Source organism: Archocentrus centrarchus, chromosome 10 (genome assembly GCF_007364275.1).
Source record: "Archocentrus centrarchus isolate MPI-CPG fArcCen1 chromosome 10, fArcCen1, whole genome shotgun sequence".
NCBI classification, from domain to species: Eukaryota; Metazoa; Chordata; class Actinopteri; order Cichliformes; family Cichlidae; genus Archocentrus; species Archocentrus centrarchus.
The window spans coordinates 21448215-21470483 of NC_044355.1; the positions used below are offsets into that span (position 1 = coordinate 21448215).

General features: G+C 40.2%; 2 protein-coding genes across 6 annotated transcripts; one reads left to right on the forward strand and one right to left on the reverse strand.

The window, feature by feature from the left end:
* The first annotated feature begins 1131 nt into the window (after positions 1–1131).
* On the forward strand, positions 1132–16506 carry tnip1 (TNFAIP3 interacting protein 1). Of its 5 annotated transcripts, none has more exons than XM_030739484.1 (18): positions 1132–1189; positions 5331–5513; positions 7619–7762; positions 7901–7986; positions 8169–8228; positions 8884–9093; positions 10202–10296; positions 10650–10821; positions 11078–11170; positions 11294–11359; positions 12682–12813; positions 12938–13066; positions 13149–13283; positions 13371–13496; positions 13652–13735; positions 14182–14397; positions 14629–14710; positions 15065–16506. In XM_030739484.1, the coding sequence occupies exons 2-18, from the start codon at positions 5366–5368 to the stop codon at positions 15154–15156; spliced, it is 2070 nt and encodes a 689-aa protein (XP_030595344.1). In that variant the 5' UTR covers positions 1132–1189; positions 5331–5365; the 3' UTR covers positions 15157–16506. The 5 variants fall into 5 exon arrangements, with proteins under 5 accessions (XP_030595344.1, XP_030595343.1, XP_030595346.1 ...); XM_030739483.1 differs by lacking the exon at positions 1132–1189 and adding an exon at positions 4243–4373; XM_030739486.1 differs by lacking the exon at positions 1132–1189 and adding an exon at positions 4243–4373 and having other exon boundaries at positions 14272–14397.
* A 389-nt stretch (positions 16507–16895) lies between these two features.
* On the reverse strand, positions 16896–20079 carry gpx3 (glutathione peroxidase 3). Its single transcript, XM_030739492.1, has 5 exons — positions 19872–20079; positions 18440–18590; positions 18238–18355; positions 17687–17786; positions 16896–17419 (listed from the first exon to the last, which is right to left on the reverse strand). Exons 1-5 carry the CDS (start codon positions 19941–19943, stop codon positions 17198–17200), a joined length of 663 nt encoding a protein of 220 aa, XP_030595352.1. The 5' UTR covers positions 19944–20079; the 3' UTR covers positions 16896–17197.
* Between the last annotated feature and the right edge of the window lie 2190 nt (positions 20080–22269).

Consider the following 22269-nt stretch of genomic DNA (forward strand, 5'->3'; position numbering starts at 1 on the left):
AGTACAGAGGTGAGCAAAATGGGAACTAGAATATTTAACATTAGGAAACCCCCCCTTCCATTTTATTGCCTCTTCTGCTGAGCAAAATACCCATATGTTATTGTTGCTCATAAAAGAGAACTGGTGTAAATAAAGGCTGATAATGCCAGAATAACAGCATATTTAAAGCAAATATTTTAGTTACTGGATAGCAGATAATAAATAGGCAATAATGATAGCAAATATCCCCTCCCATTTGTGTGCATTAACACGTCACGCTACGCTTCATTTCACGTGTGTCAGTTGCACTCGTACACTTGTTAATGCAGAGGAAAAGTGCAAGACAGCTGTCTTATTCTTGTTAGCGTCTCAGCTCATTGCATATGTGTGAGCGCAGCTGTTGTCGGGCCACTTTGAGTTAAAAGAGGAAAGAAGAAAAAAAAAAACGATGTGTGGCGAGGAAATCCCCTGCAGTACACCAAAATCCAAGGCAACAAATAAGAGTCTGCAGCGCTCGCTGCTCTCTGTGGCACACCCAACTTGAAATTGCTCTATTTGATGATAATTACAAGAGATTAAGAGATTGCTTCAATAACACTTTGTTAATGCCAATACATACACTGTTCTTGAATTTCCCTTTTGATAACTGGGGATTTTTTTTTTTAACTGTAGCGATGATCAGCTTGTGCGGCATAAATTAAATAGATTGTAGTTTACATATTTCGAAGCTGTTATGTGCTCAGAGGGAGTCGAGGGGGTTGCTTTAGCCTTTGACTTTTTATCTTTACTGTTTTCATAACTGTGGTTCCTTCATGCACACAAACCAAGCACTGTTCTGCATGTAAGCCTGCTGCACTGTGCATACATAGCAGTACAGGCTGTCTATGCATTTTTTCTTGAGTACTACTCTTTTCACATCATGTGCCCAGTGGCTCTTTTGTATCATTCAGTTTTGTGCCATGCATCCCTGTGTGGTGTGTGGTGTATGTACTGCAAGCTGCTGCACATAAATGATTTAAATGTATACAGCTTTCTATTCATGTGTTGGCACACAGTTGGATACACACACCGGGTTCTGTTCAGGCTGAGCCTTCAGTATCAGGCCATTTTATGGGTTATGGGAATTCCCCAAGTCTCACAGTGAAATCGCTTCCCCCCTATTCACCAGTTTCCTTAAAAAGTGCCTCTCCGACACAAGCTGAATGTGTGGGTGAGTTGTTGTTTATTTGTTTTAACATTTGAAATGTAGGTAAAGAATATTTTAAGTGTTTTAACATCTATAGAAATGTGGATTTTTATTTATTTATTTTGATAGTTTTGCGTGAGTCAGTTCATGTTCTCAGTTACATGCTGCCCTTTGTTTGGAACAGAATGTTTTAGGCAAATGTAACAAAGTGAAAACATCCATTACGCTAGAAAAATATCTCTGTAACTGTATCATGTATACTGATCACAGTACGTATATTATCATGCTTATAACTTCTTTGCTTTAAGTTTTTCCATTTAAAAACATTTAAAAATATGGTTATCTATTATAACAACTGAAGATAAAATAACCCGAACTATACTTAAAAACTGATTTATTCATTATCATAAATAAATCTGTTATTATCCTTTACACATGGGCCTGAGAGAACTGTGCTTATCAATCTAATACAATGGCTTTTTGGATTTTACAAAGCCTAGAACTTACATTTTTTTTATTAAAATTGATGTAAGTAACCTGTTAAATGTTAGAATTCAGGCATATCTGTTGCCAGTGATATGTAGTCCAGTTTTTTTTTTGCGCTGTGATTGAGTCTCAGCAGCAATAATGTCCCCAATTTAATGGCTCGGAAGGCTGGCTGGTCATTACTTGGCTAACAAAAGGACTTTTTGTAATAAGCTGCGCAGAGCTAATGACTATCAGCTGCTAATTTCTACTGCTGGGAAATGGGAAGCTGGACTGTCTTACCAGGGTGAGGTGCATGCTCTGTGCTATAGACATAGAGGGCTTAGAGAGGGGCTCACAACTGAGGACTGGCCCCTTTTTCACCCCCCACATAATATGTGTCCATTCTGCTTATTTAAATGTAGGTGGAAGCATAAGATGAATTGTGCAATTTGTCATTCAGCAAGACTGAATGATGGGTGACATTTCCTGTATCCTCTGGCCTGTAGTTTTTGTTCTCTGCTGGTACCCTGTTCATCATTTCTGCACATCACAGCACCTCAAACTGGAAACACTTTGCACCAAAAAAAATATAAGAAAGGTAAATGTTGGCAGGCACAGGAATGAGGAAAAAACATCTTCTGTGTGTCACAGCCACATGAACTGCGCTTTTGCTTTGTCCTGTTGACACCAAATGGCTCCCCGGGGGCCACAGTCACACATTTTACCATATTTTTATGGCCAAAGGGATGCATTTCCCTGTGTGTGTTTGTGCGCGCCTATTGTTTCATTGTTGTACGTGGTTTTGGTTGAAGCATGTGACTTTTCACTTGACTTGAAAAGGGCGTTTATGGCTGATTTATGAAAGGATTTTCAAATAAGCTGGGTTTTTTTTTGTTTTGTTTTTTAAATCACACACTGTCCACCCACTATCTCTTGTTTTCTCACTTATTCTCTTTCTTTACAGTAAAGTTGTCTTTCAGAGACTTTAAGTCAAAGACATAAATGATGAAAAGGAAATCCTATTTAAATTTAAGTTGATTTCTCTGTTAAACCAGTTTAACATTATTTCAGTGCCCCACCAGTGGACTTTATACATTACAGGAAGTAAAAATAATGATTGCATAAAAGAAAAGCTGGATTAAATTAGAAGATTAGTTTAGGTTTGGCATGTATTAGCCATGTATAGCAGTTTTACTTGTTACTGATGTAAGATTTTATTGTCACATCGCCACTGCTCATGGAGCCTTAGAAATCATACAGCAGGCTACTCAGCTGGGAATGTCTTTGTGTGGTTCAAGTATAGTACTACGTGCTTCCAGTTACCCGAGGAACAATGTGTATTACTCCCTGAGGAAGCATAACCACAGATGATCTATTTGTCAATTCCCACAAGATGTCACTATTGCTCCAAGTGATTAATTTTAGCTTCTTTTTTTGGGGGGGGTGGGGGGGTCTTCAATAGAGTTGGGGCAGGCAGTTAAGTCAAAGATAGTAAGCACTGTGTGAGAAACACGGTTTTAGGTAAGTGTTCCATCCAAGAAATGATCAGTCTGTTAATTTTACATTGTACATGTATTCCTTATATAACAATACATGGATATTTTTACTTTAGTGAGACAACACAGATGCTACTGAGGTGTCAGTGAAGTGGCAAAGCTAATATTTTATATTGATTATGTTATAGATGCAATGTTCACTCTTGATACCTCTTATTAATGGACAGAAAAAAAATATAGATATGAAGGCCTCAAAATATTCACTTCTTAAAGGCTTAACTCTTAAATAAGATCAAACCCAATTATTCACCTTATTTATAACACAGAGATTTCAGATTCCTTTTATTTGTTATATTACAGTTAAAGCTAAAATGACTAGTCAGTCAAGTAATAGACAAAATAGGGTGTGCTTTGGACGTTAAATATGAAAGCTTGGTTTTTGAGCAAACTCTTCTCTTTTTTGTGATTTTATGAATTTTTTTTATAAACAATCAAACAAACGTATCTACATTTCTACATATTTTTGCATGAAATTGTGGAGAAAATACATTTGTTCTAGCCTCAAATGCATTATTACACATCTCTTAGCTTCCTTGACAAATATTTAGTTCAACTTTAAAAAAGAAAAAAAAAATCTGCGTATCTCGAACTAAAACTTATTGCCATCTCAGTTCAGAGGAAACATGTGATGCAATCACAGAAACCCCCACCAGCTCCATCTCTGAATTTATCAATGAAGGGGGAAAAAAAAAGTCACTGAGTAAAAATGGTCCGGGTTTGTCGCGGGAGGGTGGGGGTTCAGTAGGTAAATAATAAAAGTACTATTACTAATAATAATGCGAAGTTTAATTAAAATAAATACAATTAAAGAGAAAATACAGGGCATTTTAAAAATATATTATTATTAAGAGCCTTATCGCCGAATTATTGCGTCATACGCGCTACTTTGCTATTTGTGGATACTGATATATCTAAAAGTGCATCATGTGAGCAGGTTTGGCAATTCTGGTAAAACCTCCAGGCTAAAATACATGTAAAGCCTTTGCTCCAGTGTTTACATTAAGGTCAGCTGCTCCTGTTGGTGCGCCTCTGACAGAGCTGGGCTGTGATTGGCTACTAGCGCTGTCAATCATCGCTGTTTACCAAACGTTGCGAGGTGGAATTTCCCAGGTTACAGCATAGACTCAGTAGACCACTTCCGCAATAGATGTCTGGGCAGACGAGAGGCCACTGCGAGCTGAAAGGTACCGAGCAAAAAAAAGCCACTTCTTTGTTTTCTGGTTTAGCGTTTATCTCCGCGTTTCGAGCGACTTACCGAATCGCTAAAAGTCTCTGTAGAGGGTAAAATAAGGGGAGTTAGCGCCTTCGTTTCCCGCACAGTCATCTAGTGTTAGCTAGCCGACAGCTAACGAAGATGTTGCTAGCAATTTGCATGACAACAGCGAAAACTAATATTAGCCTTCTTCAGCCAATCAAGGTAGCTGTCATTAGCTAGATTGTGCTGTATTTGAGTCTGGTCTCCTGGTTAGATGAATGTTAGTTGGATTTGCGTTACGTTTTGCAATTTTTTTGCTCTGCCTTTGTTCCCCTTTTCCCTTTAAAATGAACATTGTAGTTGTCATATTTTGCTATCACTAACGCTAGCACATTTTTGCCATATGTTTCACTCTGTCAGGGTAACATGGAGTTGATAGTACTGCATTTGTCATCTCAGAGTCGTTGGGGGTTTTCTTTTTTGTACTGGGCTTCACGGATAGTTCACACTCGTCCTTGGAAATTATAACTTACAAACAGGTCGGCACTGTCACGCTGTTTGGTATAAAACAGAAAGCGGGTGATATTAATTTCATCTGAGAATATTTCTTTTACTTTCGAACTGGTGTTATAATGCTTTACCATATGTTCAAGTGTTCTGGTTTGAGACGGAGCACGAATATTGCATTTGGTGTTCTTGTAGTGTATCTTATTCTTTTAAATTACCCGTATCCGTGCCACAGTTTTAAGTCAGAACTTAAATATATTTTTACAATGTATAAATTGCCAAGATTTCTTTTTACAGGACTTTCAGTCTGTTAGAAAACTGTTTGTGGTCTGTAAAGGTCAGCTACTCCTCTCGTCTTCTTCGTGTTCCTCTGTCTTTTGCTGAGTAGTTTCTGATATTTTTATTAAGTTAAAAATACCAGACTGTCTTCTTTCCACAGTTCAGAGGACCATGTGTAGGAAGTGAGCAACGGCAATGGAGGGGAAAGGACCGTACCGCATCTATGATCCAGGTGGGAGTGAAGTCAAGGCTCGGGATGAGGCTGGAGGGGGGAACAGCTATCGACAGCTGCTGGAGGAAAACAGCATACTGAGGGAGCGGATGAAGGGACTTAAAAGCTTAGGTACGTTTCTAAAGACTAGTTATCTCAAAGCTGTGGATTGAAGTTAAGGCTGTGTGCACGTGTGAGTGTGAGTGTGCGCGTGCGTGCATATGTATGTATGTATCCATCCCTCTCAACCCCCGGAGGGCTGGTGTGCGATCCTCAAGCTTGGGTCCTCTAGCAGAGGCCTGGGAGTTTGAGGGTTCAGCACAGTATCCAGGATTGCACTCTTCTGGACAGAGATCTCTGATGTTGTGACTGGAATCTGCTGGAGCCATCTTCCAGTTTCCAGGTTACAGCTTCCAATACTCCTTTGGACTTTACCTTCCACATCTGCTCCAGTTGTTCCTTCAGCCTTTGGTACCTTTCTATTTTCTTGGGCTTTTTCTTTCCGATGTTGCTGTTCACTTCTACTCCTTGTCAACCACCGCTAGGTCTGGTTGGTCAGAAGCTGCTTGTCTGTCTGGAACTTGAAGTCCCATAGGACTATAGCTATGTTGTTCTCAACCACCTTTGGCTGTGCCTTCCATTGGTAAACGGGGACTTGTAATTCATATGTGGTGCAGATGTTACTAGCCGCTTGATTGTGTCTCTCCTGCTACAATGTACTGGATGTCTCTGAGGTACCTTTGAACAGTCTGCAGCTTGGGTCCTTTGATCCTCTGGTGTTATTTCCAATGCTGTTCTGAGTTGCACTCCTGTGCCTACTCATTGCTATGATCTTGAGAGGAGCTTCCATGTTGTGAAGAGACAGGTAATTGGCTGGTAGTTCGATGATGTCATACCACCATTAAACTACTGTCCATGATCAGTGTTGTTCTACCCTGTGCTAGCCAGTACGGATGAGTACCTGCTGTTAGCAGCCCCCTTATTTGTGATGCAAGGCGTCCATAGAGTGCTGTTAGCTTCTTCAACAAGTAGGCATTGATCATCTCAGGTCCTGGTGCTGCCCAGCTCTTCATTCCAGAGAGTTGCTGGAAGTCTGCCTTTGTGATTTTGACTGGTTCTTGTTCTGGGATGTTGAGGTGGTCTGCTCTTAGGTCCACCAGACACTTGGCATTGGTTTTGTATTGTTTCTTTTCCCCAGATATTCTTCCAGTATTGTTCAGTCTCAGCTGAGTGGCTCTGCTCTAGTATTATTGTTCCCTTCAGTTAAGAGTACACCATGGATGGGTCTTTGGAGATGAGGCCATTTATTCTCTTGCCCTCTGCTTCTCTGATGCATCTTTTCAGCTTAGTGGCCAGAGGTGTGAGTCTTTATTTGGCAGTTTCTAGGGCCTCAGTTATGGAATCTTATTGTACCCCTTGTTCATCCAGGACTTGTCACCTTGACGCCCATCTGCACCACTGTTAGCCACCTAACATCCTTCCAGGCTTCCCTGATTTTGGCTTCCAGCCTTTTACTCAACAGGGTTTTTTGCTACATGCATTCTTGATCTTAGACCCAAATATTTCTAGTATTATTCTAGTTTTAGTGATACTGGTAGTGGGGATGGCGAGTAGAGAGGTATTCTCTGATGGGACTTTGTCAGTGAGTTGGGGGAGTTGTGCCCTTTGTTGTGTGTCTATCTTGAGTCTGGCTACAATCTCCATGATCAGCTCAGTAGATGCACCATGTAGTTCAGTTACATTGCTCTCTTCTCGTCTGCTGGGGTCAGCTCATTATGTCCATATTGCTCACTCTTCAAGCAGCTGCTATTGAAGTTTGATCTTCAGCTTCAATATTAGTGTTTGTCTATTAATGTTAGTGCTGAACTATAGTGTGCGTGTGTGTGTGTGTGTGTGTGTAATATAAAGAAAGCAGCACAGAATTGTTATTTAAAATGAACTTAATATAGCCACAAAGACTTGTGATGTTGTAGTATGTTATTTTTGTAGTCAAAACCAAATAAAAAGTGTTATTCAGCAATAGTGGTGGAATGTAGTGAAACCTGAAAATCTGCATTAGCCATCTATTTTAAAGCTCACATGCCATGTGAATGGCTCAGTGACTAACCAAAGGAGTGTGTACTCTTTCACTGAGTTTCTGTCACATGCTATTCGACGTTGTGCTGATTGTTCTACTGACAGCAGCATTTGTTGGTAGAAAGTTATATTAAGAGACGAACTCTCTCTGAAACTTGCAGGTGATTTGCTAGAAGAGTCTCAGTCAGAGGCATCGAGGCTTCGGCAGCGAGTGGAGGAACTTGTGAGAGACAATGAAGCCCTGAAGTCGTCCAGTTTCGCTGCCAGTTTGTGTATGGGAGGGCCGATTCAGACTGAGACACAAAGTAGGTTTCAGATACTTAAAGGCAATGGAGAAATATTACGTTTGTAGACATATATGTATATTTGTGGATTATTACAGTGTGGCCACCATTTGGCATTTGAGTGACTTTTACCATTAATGTACATTTGGTATATTTCAGGTAAACCCTGTTCACACCCCGCTACAGAGCAAAAAGAGGAGCAATCAAGTTGCTTAGGAAAGACCCTTCAGCCTGAGAAGCCCAATGTAAATAATCTGTGTTTATGTTTTCTATTCAGGTAGAAATGATTTTATTATTTTTAGACTAGATGTAGACATTGTCAGGGCCTAAAATATAACATGAATGAACAATGTCACTTCATTCATAAAAGTAGTTGTTTTGGGGCACTATGTGCTACTTCTCCTTTTCTTTTCTTTTTTTTTTGCAGGATGCCATGTCAGAGTTTGAGGTGGTGAATTTGGAGGGAAAGACTTCAGAGGGATTGACAGTATGTATCAAGATAAATGGCTCAAATATCCCTGAATCATGTGCTTATTCTTAGGATTTATTCCCCCTATAAAATGACTTCATAACAGTAGTTTGTACAGGTTTCTGCTTAGTGAAGCTAAATTTAACCATTCCTCTTTATAGCCATTTCCTCAATATTGGAAATGTATCCTTGGTGTGTTGAGTCACCAAAAAACTCAATACTGGTAGCTCCAGCCTGAGTCAGTCAGGGGAAAGTCCAGGATTATCATTCACTAGAATTGCACCCCTGATTCATTCACACACTAAATCCTAGGGGATGTGTTAATAGGACACTAGGCCATAACGTTTGAGGCATACATGTCAAAACTTGTGCTACTGGCCAGCGTGTCACTTATTATAAACTCTTCAGCCTGCTTTGCCACTGTTGCCTTACCTAAAAAAGTATATATTGACAAAATCAGAAGACCTAATTGTAGACCTAATTGCGAAGAGTAAAAATAAACCCAACAGGGTCAACTAGTTTTCCTTTCACATAAGTCAGCTGCTCCCTTTCATAGAACATGATGACTCTTAAAGAACATTTTGTGTTGGTTTAAATTCATATGTAATTGTGAGCACTGAGTCAGCTTGAGAGGAACAGGTGACTGACTGGTTATTTGTGTGGGTATCTTCAGGCCGGGTCAGCAGTAGGAGTAATTCCCCTCCTTCCTCAGGAGAACATCGAGCTAGCGAGCCAACTGAAGAGGCTAGAGAGCTCATTCAGCATATTTGCAGAGGAGTCCAACCCAAACCAGCTGTTGGCACACCTTGGCCGCATGGCTGTGGAGTTTCATCATCTTTCCTCTAAAGTCCAAAAGAATGAACAGAGGACCTCCCTCCTACAGGTATTGCACACAACTATTTTATCATAAAAGAAAAAAAAATATGACAAATCACCATAATGCTTGTTGGAAATACTGCTTTATAGGCAATCTGAGTTTATTTTAAGTTGCATCATACTGCGAGAGCAAACCAAGTGTGTTTATCCCCTTTGATCACTGCGTACACAGTTGTGTACATCATTTTCTATAGTTTTATATTGTACTGTAATACTCATTTTCTGACATCTCCTACCTAAAAAGATTGTGTAGGCAGAATATGAATTTTTTTTTTTTTTTTTTAAAAACACCAAAAACTCCTGGATTGTGACCAAAGGGGTTATACTGTACAATGATTAGTCATGATGAAGAAAACTATCAAGTCTGAATTTTGTTATAGAAAATTGAAACTGTGTCATTAAATGCGACAGCGTGACATTTACGGCACCCCGGGAACAACTTGGTGATTTGTAAAAGCATTTTTGTGTTTTGTTTTTTGGGTCGTGAGTGTAAAAAGGCTGTTTCGTAAAGCTACAGATGCACACATCAGTTATATTCCATTCTGACGGATGTTGTTTCAGCACTGAAACAATAATGAAAGTGTGTTCTAAAGTAGGCTGGAGACTTGGATTTGCATGACATACACAATAATAACAAAAGCCGCAGGCACGCAGTGCTTGAGGTAGTGCTTATAAGACATATTAAATAACATTTTTATAGTTGGTTACGTTTTTAAGTACAACTCAAATCTAGTTTACAACAAAAGGAAGGTGGACAGGTTTAAGAAAGAGAGAATATTTTTAGGGCCCCACAAAGAGCACGCTCTGAATTTTTTGTGTGACGCTACTTGGAACATTTTTTTTTTTTTTTTTCTCAACACACTCTGGAAAAAATATTGTTTGTTTTTATGGGATGAAAATGGGAAACTAAACCTGACGTATCAGATAAAACGAATGGCATTTTCTTATCTGTTCCATTTATACTCGTGACTTGCATTCCAACATAATTTGAAACTCTGTATATGCTTATCTTTGTGCCGCACGGTTAACAGCATTTTTGGATATGTGGCGGAATATAGATTAAAAAAAAAAATGTCAGTGTTATCATACAGAATTGTCCTGTTTTGGTTTTATAGACTCTCTGTGAGCAGCTCAGACAAGAGAACAATGAGCTTAGAAAGAAAATGGAAGAGGATCATCATATCAGGAATCGAGACTTGGAACAGCTGAGGTAATGTTTCTCCTTTTGATGCGACTGAGCTACAAATAACAAAACAATACCATCACTCTGACATGTTGTTCTCCATTCCTCTGGGCTGCTTTTTGTGGGACTATTTTATTTCTGATGAACTTGTGAATGTATGGTGAATCAAACTCTCATCACTGTTGATAAAATATGCATCATCTATTCTTTACTTGGACAGTTGGGCATGCTTTCACTTCTGAGGGGGAATTATCCCAGGGCTTTCTGGTGTTGTAGGTTCTTCCCAAAAGACATCCTGTAGCTGGAGCAAGATGACAACCAATTCTTAGAATGAGTCCTTGTTCTCAAACACAATCATTATCATTTTCTTGCTGGTGTAGACAGGAAAATCAGAAACTTAAGGAGCTGGTCACAGGAGCAGCAACAGCAGCAGCAACATCAGCAGCATCTGCGTCGCCACCTGACGCCGAAACTCCGGAGGCGAAAGAGGAGCCCGTGAAGGAGGAATCTGCCGCTGTCCGACCTAAAATGGAGGCCACCACACCGCAGAAGGTAGTTTTGGTTCAGTTAGAGATGATTTCTTTAAATTCTGTACAGACACACTGAACTGTAGCTTCACATATAAAAATCAGTTGCAGTTTTGTATGAAAAATATTTCTTAAGCTATGGTCTTTTAAAAGACATTTAACAAAAGGGTTCTCAATAATCTTGTGACTGAGAATTTCCCACTTGTGACGTCTTATAACATGCGCAGCGGAGAAATGTTGTGGATTTAGGAATATTTTATTTCCCCTACCCCCCCCCCCAGAGTGGAAAAGCTGCAGAGAAAACCCCAGCTAAACCTTGTGATGTTGAGGTGTATGAAAAGAAGATCAAGCTTTTGGAGAAGCAGAGAAAGGATGTGAGTCTTGCTTACTTACTTTCTTACTTACTGCTCATCCTCTTTTGCCATAGGGGAAAGTCTGTGTGTATTTTGTTTCCTACGTGTTCAGTGGTGTTTGTTTCACTTTCTGGCTTCTTACAGGTGCTGGAGGTGAACAAGCAGTGGGACATTCAGTGGAACGCCATGAAGTCACAGTTTGAGCAGAAGGTACAGTAATGACTTTACAGCTGCTATGCACGGTGTGGGAAGACATTACAGTGCCTTTGACTGCTTACGAGACTTTTACAGACAGATTCCTTTGAAAAATTGAAAAAAAAATCTTTAAAAAAAATATATTTTTAAATTTCAGGCCTCGTTTTTGTTTTTAACATTTTGAAAATGTTTAGCTCTCTTAGCTCTGTTTAGTCCCGTTTAGTTAAGAATGATTTTAGGGTTATTTTTGGACTTAAAGTAAATCACTTGTACCCAATACAAGTTACAGACCCAATCACATTTTAATTGGGAATCTCTCCACCATTCTTACTAATTTCAGACAGTTTGTTTGCTTAAAATGGATTGTGTTATTAAAGGATAAAACTGAACTAAAGACTTCCACAGATGCTAACTTTAGTTACCCGTAACTTAACGCTCAGGTATTGCTTTAATTACTTATTTTATTTATAAATTACAGTTGCTTCATGTTTTCTAAGTGATGGTTGAATTTAGTTTCAAGTGTTTTGCCAAACTAATCATCAGATGATCATCATCTGATCATCAGAAAATACCAATTTATGTAGGTTTGTAACACTAGTTACACTAGTTAAGTGAAATATCATTATGATTAGTTATGATTAAAAACCTCTGATGGGTGAAGTGACAGATGGAAAGCACTTGAAAACATTTTTAAGGAACTCTGAAGTTTGTGTGCATGACTTGGCAGTGAGGCAGATGTCTGTGTGTAGTTTTTTTTTTTTTTTTTTTTTTTTTTTTTTTTGAATATGCTTGTCCAGTGGAAAAGGTGCAATCTTGCAATAGCTCGCGATCTGAACATGCTTACCACAAGGCCTGTCACACTTCAGTAAGAATTCCCCTTACCTCTCCGGTACCCGCTAACTTCCTGCTGTGGTGCAGTCAGAGGGCAGCAGAGACACACAGATGTACACACTCTCTTACTCATACTCACACACCTATGTTGTGCACACCCACAATTATGTACAAACCTACATTCACACTTTGTTCAGACAGGGACACCATGCAGCTTTGGGTTATAACCACAGAACCCTAGATATATCCATTTGCGTCACTCGGTTCGTTCATATTTTACACAAAAACAGCAGTGCGTGTTTGCGAATGTGTCCTTGATACTGTGGCTTAGTTTTCTATTTAGATAACATTTCTAAATCAGATACGCCAGCTGATGTTTGTCTGTACCAGAGAGTTATTACTTAATCAGTTTTATTTATTTATATGTACATGTTCTAAAAGTTGTACCTTTTAACAGTCTGATTGTAGGACTCTGTGAATACTTTACGATTTACACCTTTCCCCAGATCACAGACCTCAGACAACGGCTAGCTGAGTCGCAGAAAACTGTGCTTGAGCTGGAGGCTGAGCGAGAGCAGAGGCAACGCGACTACGACAAGAAACTGCTGCTGGCCAAGTCCAAGATCGAAAATGTACAGGTGAGAATACAGAGGCAGAAAAAGCTTGGGCGAAACTGATCTAAACAAAACCAGGACTCAGAATGACAGTGGGCAAAAGGTGTTTTTAAAGTTTGAATTGTTTGTGTGTGTGTTTTCCTTCCAGGGGGAGAAGGAGTGTTTAAACACTGAGACGGCTGAGCTGAAGCAGAAGATCCGCTACTTGCAGGATCAGCTGGTGCCCCTCAGCAAACAGAGAGAGTACCAAGAGAAGGAGATCCAACGCCTCAACAGAGTGAGTGTGGAAGCAATGCAAAAAGAGCAATCAGGTACAGGGACATTTCTATCAGGGTAACATTTGTTTGTTTTTTATTCAGGCTTTAGAAGAAGCCTTAAACCTGCACCCCCCTTCATCCTCCCAACAACCTCCTGGCCAGAGCAACTTTGCAGATGCGGCCAATAACCTTAAGAAGCAGGAGCTGCTCACTCAAATCGCTGTACTCAAAGAACAGGTCAGATAAACAACAGAACATACACACACATCTTCTGCAATTATGTGTATTTCCCTTCAACTGCTTTTTGTTTGTTTTGCCCTTCAGGTAAAAATCTTTGAGGAGGACTTCAGAAAAGAAAGGAGCGACAGGGAGCGAATGAATGAAGAGAAAGAGGACTTGAGGCGGCAAGTTGAGAGACTCCAGGGTCAGATTACTAATTTGACCAATCAGGTGAGCTTGTGTGTATGCAGAATTTTTTCCTGGATGTAATATGATCATGAAAGCTTTAGCTTTTGCATTATTTTGCTATGAGTAGCTGTTCTAAATGAGCTGGTCTAGTATGAGATTTTTATTTTTCTTATTACATATGTGTTTGTGTGGTTCAGCTTCATCAGGCGCAGAACGAGTGTCAGAGAGAACGTACAGAGAGATGTAAGCTGGAGAGACTGCAGATGCAACATCACAAACAGGTACTGGCTGCAGCTCAAGGCTCAGCCTGCTAGTATTGCAAATATACTGAAATGGTCATTAAAATGGTGCTGTCAGACTGATTAGGTGAAATATTTGGTCAATGTGGCCACTTGTTGAAGTAAACTTAAGACTTTTGCAGTTGCAGTAGGATACAGGTGGTGGTAAATCTTGCCGACTAGTGCCCCCTAGTGACAGAATGGTGGAAGACTAGATTGACTGTAATAGGTTCATGCTGGACAAATCACAGGAGCCTCACTCCAGCTAGCTTGTTTTGGTCAGTGCATTTGGGAGCAGCAACGTGAACACTGGCACTCCTCAGTGGGAGGCAGCTGCAGCAGGGTTGAAGGTCAGCAGTGTCCTGTGCCATGACAGGGCTGCTGCATTCGCTGAGATTAGCCACAAAGCACTGATTGGGGATCACGTGTGTACTTGTGATCCCTCGTAGGGGCAGCAGCAGGAAAGACGTACCTCAGACCCCACGTCAGACTCAGTGAACGGCCCGCTGAGCCCTCCCTACTGTGGTCCCTTTGTGCAGGTGGGACCGCAGGGCCTTGAGGGTTGGCCCATACACTTACCTCCCCGGATGCCCAATGCAGCAGGCGCCACAGCCTCAGCCGCCGCAGCACCACCCCCTGTACGAGACTTCCAGGCCGTTACCCCGGTAAGGGCGCTCTAAAGCCCCTCTGTCTTTGTCTCTGGAGTGACTCTGGTTCACTGAAGAAACAAGGCTCTTTTTTTTTTTTTTTCTCTCTCTCACCTCTACTCCCCTTACTTGCTGGGGGCACGCTTACATTCAATAACCAATATTAGGTTATAGAAAAGACTTAAGGGCTGCTGATTGTGAAGACTAAGAATAGAGATTTTAACATAGATGCTGTTCTCCTTTTTTCAGGGTTTTCCTTGGCAGATGCCATTCCCTCAACCCAGAGGGGGCAGAGCAGTAGGAGAGAGTTCACGACCATCAGAGAATGCAGGTAAGATACGGCCTGTCAAGTGCAACTCTTTATTCTTGCAGTTTTATTTTTATAGCAGGCTAATACATAATGGCACGTATTCAACCAGATGTACAGTCAAAGTACTGTTAAACACAGTGAGACACAAAATTGAACCTCCTTTTTCATTAGTGTCTCAAGTTCTTCAGCACGAAAGTGTAAACTATGTGAGCCTTTATTTTTTTACTTTATAAGAATACACAGACTATAGGAAGCACTATTCTCCTATACAAATCTCCACTGATGCCAGAGGTTTGAAACAATTGACTAAAGGCAGCTGTGCTGCAGCAAATGATTTAAATGATGTAGCTTTGCACCTTATTTTGATGTTTGTAGATCAGTCAGCAGCAGCAGCAGCAGGGACAGCAGCACCTGGAACTGGATTTGGAAAAAGGGAGCGACAGAACATTGACCCTGGAAAGCACTAAAGCATCACCGTACCCACTTAAAGGAGTCTGGGTAGTAGCATGAAATCAGTTTGTTTTTGAGTTGACAAGGTGTGATTTGATCTATAATTTTCCTACTGAACTGTAGATATCCTATTGTAATGTTGTTTATACTTGCGTTTTATAAGGCTATTTGTGACGCTATTCTGAATATATACATGAAATATTATTTAGATTTTTTTTTTTTTTTTAATCAGCAACTTAAGTCATTTGTTAAATAAGTTGGAATAAATTAACATTTTTTTTCCCAGACAATATACCTATGTGATTGTTTCTCTGCAACTATGTAACAAGTAGTTTGTTACTTGTAGGGTCACAGGAAGCCATTCCCCACTAAAACTAAGACTCCATATACTCATTCCAACCATGAATGATTATATAGGTACACTGAATCATAGAGCTTACAATGTGAATGTTAATTGATTTATGAGGGTTTCTTCAGTACCATCGATGTTATAGAACTGTCCCATAACTGTGTAACTGTTCAAAAGTGGTTGTTGAAATACAAAAATTTTGGGAAATGAATTTTGATGGTATCATACCAAAAAACATGATTGTGATTACTGATAATTTATTTATAACCTGCTGTTTTGATAGTTGCATTGACTAAGTGTAAATCATTGTCTTTAGTAATGCTGTTCTTTCTATGTTGTTAGTGTAATCCCAATATATTGTAGCTATTGACATTGTATGTTTGTATCAGACACAATACGCAGTACATACACAACCTTTTTTTTTTCCTTCCCCCATGATGATGGACCTAATCTCATTAAACACTTCGACTTGATTTGACCACTCATTCCGATATTTATGCTCATCTCACTGCATCCTGTAACCACTGCGCACAGCTTGACCCCAACACACAGTACCACGAGATTACAGCAGCAAAATCAGATGGCAGCAGCCTCCTCATATACCTGTTAAGTCATATAAACTCACTGAGTCGTTCTTATCAGTACCAAATATTCAAATTCAGTTCAAGCAGCAGAATGAGGACGATTTTCATCACAATTTGAAGGCCCTCAGACACCCAGTTACAGCAGTACAGCCGCTCCTCAGAGGATAAATCCTCTGCCAGGATGTCTGATTTTTGTTTCTGTCCACTTCAACAACCAGCAACCCACACCTTACCAACTGACCTGTGCACTGCTGTAACGCAGGCGAGAGCCACAGCAACAGCAGGCCCACACCTCCAGGTCGTACTGTTAAGAAAAGTTCAATCCCAGACTCAACAAGCCTCGTCTGTTTAAACTGAACGCCAGTTATGATTTCCTTAGCATAGTGTATTTTGACTAGTCAGTTGAAGGGCTTCAAAAAAAAAAAAAAATGTGGAGATGAGTTTTGAAATGGTTCAGTTTTATCTACCGAGATATCAACAGGGAACAGAATCATGATTGGTGACAGCTGAGATGAGACATTAACAGAATTGCACTTTGAAAGGTATGCTGTAATTAATGGCAGATGTATTTTCCTGGTTTGTAGCCTTTTTTCCCCCCTTTTTCCTTTTTCTTTTTTTGCTGTAGGAAAAAAAGCACATGTGAGACTTTTTGTATTTGACTGGCTTAATAAATCTATTCTAAATGTCTTATTTGTATCTTACCATGTTTATTCATCTTCCTATTTTGTCCAGAGGGTGGAAATGTCAAGGGAGTGCATCATTGTCACCTTTCTGTGACAGGACACCCATGTTTGTTTCTCAGAAAGACAAGTCTGCACATCAGTGTGCTATTCTCCATGATTTATTGGAAGTAATTAACATTTCGGCAGTAATTGCTAACAGGTCCTGAGATGAGAAGATGACATGGTGCTGTGGGATTGCAGGGCAGCCTGAATGCACTGAAAGGCTGGCCTAAACCCTAAGCTCCAAAGAGGCACCACAGAGTTCCTGTTTTCAAGCCTCCTCTTCATTCAACATGCCATCTTCACGTGTAAGAAACTGTCACATTACGCCTTAACAGACTACCTTAGTTCTACTAATCCTGATTACTTTATTAGATGGACAATACTAAATAATCACGCCGATCTAGTTAAAGACATCCTGCGTGTACTGTTGGAGAAAGTATCTCTGGATGTCAGCTCGGATCTCAGAAATTTTAACAGCCGGGTACCACCTCATCACTGGCTTTCCATCTGGTCCCACCAGAAACTTCTCAAAGTTCCACTTGATGTCGCTAGTCTTTAGAGGCTCCCAGAACAACCGGCCGTCCACGGCACCGAAGCTGTCTCCAACAGGGGGGCAGGAGCTCTGCATAGCACAAAGAGTTTTTAAGTAAATAAAGTCGCATTCAAACTCAGACACATGCACTGGGTTTGACTTTGTGTGTCAAACCCAGTGCATGTGTGTCAGGTCCCTTTTTTTTTGTTGCACATTTTGGGCATGCATTACACCTAGTGCATTCAAATACTGTGTGACTAAATACTTCTGAATGATCTAAGCACACACAACTCACTTATACGAAATCAAAACGTAAGTGTTAAAATCACAGAATTTCACAAGCAGACCATTTCTTACCTTAAGGAAAGTAAAAAGCTCTTGCTCATTTTTCCCGTTCACATCCCCTTTCTCAAATAGCTGGAAGTTTGGAACGAATCCATTGCCTGGCCTAACGTGCCTGGAATCCAGAAAAAGGACATCCTATCAGTGGACGTGCCTCTGAGCACTTTGCTGCTTGGCAGCTGCCTTAGATTTCCTGCAAGCCGAGCAGAGCCTCATAGTATGTTGCAAAGGCTTTTCCATGGATCTGTGATGACTGATGAAATCTGAGACATACGTTTGGTTGTGCTTGAGAGGCCTTGAAGAGAAACTGTTGTTATTGCCAAAGGATGTTTTAATGCTTTAATGAAGCTTTGTTGATTGACTGAGGATTTACCATTATTGCACATTCCTTACAGCACATATATACGGCTGTGTGTTAAGCTCCTGACTCAGTATTAGGGAATGTAATATTTTGACATCAAGTCCCCCAGAAAACTAAGACTTAATTCAGCCATGAGTATTTTTTTTTTTTAAAGTGTTTCCAATGTGACTGGCTTGAGGTGCACTGAAAGACAAAGATTTCTCACTTTAAACCTGGCAGGATTTCGTGCTTTTGCCCTGGTTCCTGTTTTCCAAACTGGTTGCAGGGAAAGCCAAGAAGAGCGAACCCGAGTGGTTTCATCTCCTCGTGCAGTGCATTCAGTTCTGATGAAAAAAAGAGAAAGGAGTTCAGGTGGAGAAGCCTTTTGCTTTCTTAACTGCAGGGTTAAAAACAATGCTGTTTCTCACCTACATACTGATAGGTGAATCCTCAGTATGTAGCCACGTTGACAACGAGGACAGCCTTGCCTGCGTAGTCACTGAAGTTCACAGTCTGGCTACCATTAAGAGTCTTTGCCCGATATTTGTAAATGGTGCCCTCTGTGGATGAGTTACACCGCTTTGGAAACAGACAAAAGGTCAAAGAATGCAATGTTTGTTTTAACTCTGCTTATGTAAAGGAAGTGTTCTTACTCCCAAAAAACAAACAAAAGGTTTTATAGATTACAAAAACAAAAAAGGTGCACAAGAAAGTCATTATCAGCTATCCCCATTTCTTCGTCTGATCCATATCCGCTACAGACATCAGGAGTGTGTTGACTCAAATTGATGTTGAAGCTTTAACTAGATAAGCAGCATCAGGGACAGCTGCGATACTTTCCCTTTTATCCTCTTCATACCTCTGTTGTTATGCAGCTGCAGGGCTGCAAAACAAGTTCTGTGTCAACAGGAGAACTCTGCTGTCAAACAGCTAAAGGGACTTCAGCTGTCAAATTACTCTCGCCCACCTACGAATCTGGTCTAGTCCATCTGGTGAAATGACCAGGGATTATTTTTATTTCGCTGAGATAACAGGGGTGTAAAACACAAGCTGCAGAACTGTCACTACCTAAAATGGGTGTCCTGATATTCAAAAACATATAAACCGGAGGGGGGGGGTTAGAGTTTAAAATGACCTCATTTTAAGCCATTAGCTTTTGCTGATGCATCTTAACTTGCTGTGTTTGTGGCTGATAGGTGGCCACATGCTGCCTTGTGCAATCAGTTGTCACAAAATATCAGCACAGCTTGGGGGAAAAAAAGATGTAAATTACACTTAGAAATTCTACCAACAAAAGAAAGCCTTTGGTTGTGCCAGGTGTTTATGTTTCTATTCAAAGTCTTGGTGTGAGAGTAAGCCTGAATATCCAAAAAATAACCAGCAATCAGTGAAAGAGGTGTGCACTGAGCACAGATAGCGACCTACTCGTGCTCAAATTTCCTTACAGTTTCACTCTTATGGAACAAATAATTGGCTCTGTGAGAAAGAACATTCTGGAAAACACTGACACAATGCCACACAAACTATAGCAAGAACAAAATAACACGGGGGCGTCTCCTAACACTGTAACTATATGATAAAGCCTATTTGGCTGCAGGATTTGGATTATCTTTAACATTTTTTTTTCTTAATATTTAAATTAAATTGCACAGGATAGACCTGCTGCTGTGTAACATTTTTTTCCTTAAACATCAAGCCACACTCTCCGGATAACCTACAACCTGAACAGAACTCTATTAAGCAAAAAACAAACAAACAAACAAACAAATAAATAAAGGATGTCGTCTTACAGCAGTCACGTGTGTCGAATGCTTTTGAATCCACGCCACAAATGTGCAGGATATCAACAGGTAGACCTACCTGAACCAACGGGGATTCTGCGGTGCAGGGTCGCAACAGACCGAGCAGCAGCAGCGGTAACAGGGGCCACATCGTGCCGTCCTTCCCCCGATACCGTGACTGAACTCTATAGATGTCCGTCAGCTTCTCCCTCTGGGTAAACTCCTCTGGTAGGAAGGGGAGGGGCGCACAGCTGGCTGAGGTGTCGTCATCTGATGACGTGCACCGGCTGTAAGCGGGGATGAAGGCGTCAGTGAATAAAAGGATGTATGGCTCCAGGTTAGACAAATAAAATGTTAATTATTCACTCTTGGCATTCATTCTCTGAGCAGTACCACGTTTGTTTATTTTGTAATTTAGGAGTCCTTGATATTGTGGTCTGTAACTGTCAAATAATAAAAAGTAAACATGTTTTTAAATTCTTATTTTATTAGTCTAAGATTCAGCTCACAAACAAGATAGGGAACAGGTTACATACATACAAAGAAAAAAAAAACAATTGACTGACAAGCAGTCTCACGCCAGGTGAGGCCTGCGCACTTGTTATTTCATGGCAATTGAAGTAGACATGATATCTGAAGTTGATTCAAGGTATCAAATTTGTATTTTAGAGCTTTTTGCCATAATATTAAATATAAGGTCCAAAGAGATGTCAGTGCAAGCGAAGAGCATCATCATTAGGATGAAAAATCAGAATAAAGCCATCAGAGAGACCGCAGAAACTTTAGGAGTGACCAAATCAATAATCTGGTGCATTCTTAAAAAAGAATTAATGAACTGGCCAGCTCAGCAACACCAACAGTGGATGATCACACAATTATTTCCATGGTTAAGTAAAACTTCACAACATCTAACATAGTCAAGAACACTGGAGGACGTAGGAGTATCTTGCTCTGCTCTACAATCATGAATGGAAATATAGAGGGTTTACAACAAGGTGTAAAATAACTATTCATTCTATACAGTCATTTGGTGCAAACCACTGGTTACAATCAAGGAGAAGAAGGTCAGCTTAGACTTTGTCAGGAAAGATCTAAAAGACCCTGCAGAGTGCTGGAAAAAGTTCTTTTGACAGATGAAACTAAGATGTGCATAAGCTGTCTCATAGGAACTTGAATTATTTGCAGTAAGATGACTGGATAACTGCACGAAGTGTAGATAAGGCTTGATACACCCTCTGTGCAAACACAGAAAAAAGGGCTGTCATACAAGTCATAAAAGTAAACTGTCATGTCGGTCACCACGGATGGCATCGGGTTACAAATTTAACTTTTCCAGTCACTCTCACCTCTGACAGAGGACATGATGCATCACGAGTGAGTTATGTGGATGGTTAGCAGACTTGCTTGGATTTATTTGTGTGTGTGTATGTGTGTTACAAAACTCACTTTAGTGCTCTAGGGTTAAATCTCAGCTATTAACAGAGCTGATGCATCATGTTACATATTAAGTACTTTCGTAAATGTAGATATATTACTATAAATGCTGTTTAGCTGACTGTAAAGATTCATAAAAAACAATTTGTGTGCTTTGGATTGAAACACTGAATAAAAAGCTCCTGTGGTGTTACAAGTTAAACTTGCCCGAATCTTCATGAATGCATGAGGGCTAAGCGGCCTACTGTTGGCTTATTTTATTCATGGATCATTTCTCCTCTTTGGGATCAGCTGTTGCCATGGTGAGCTGGTACTTGGCCATATGCCCTGTGGGTGGCTGACAGGAGTCTTTGCAAGCCTGTTAGCTCGCTGTATTTTACACAGTGTTTGACTCAGATCTGCAGCGTGCCACGCAGCCAGAAGCAGTTGTTACGCAGCGAGGATGCAAAAGGCAACAGAAGGAAAAATACTGAAATTTAACTGATTATGATAAGTTGCAAGGTGCTACAAGGACAAATATAAATGTAAATACAAATGCTTATGACTAATACAGTATATATAACAATAAATTACAGCTTTATCTAAACTCCACACAACACAAGCCACCTTGTTGGTGCAAAAATAATATTTTATGCCTGTTCAATTGTGTTATCTTTGACATTTTTCATAGATTCAAGTAAAGAAATGATAACAAATGCCGTGTTTTTCCAACAGGCTGCTAGTAACAAAGTGTTTAAAGATACAATTTAAAATTGTCACTTTGCTAAGTTGTTTCATAAATGTAAAAGGCATCAATTTCAGTAGCCCAATTAAAAAAACACACACACACACACACACACACACACACACACACACACACACACACACACACACACACACACACACACACACACACACACACACACACACACACACACACACAAATTTGGTCCAAACACAAACATTAACAGCAGAAAATTGTTTCTGGTACTCCTCTTTTTGGTTATCCTGGTGTTTCCCATGTTCACCACATGAGGGCGACGATGAGCGCACTGTGCTGCCCA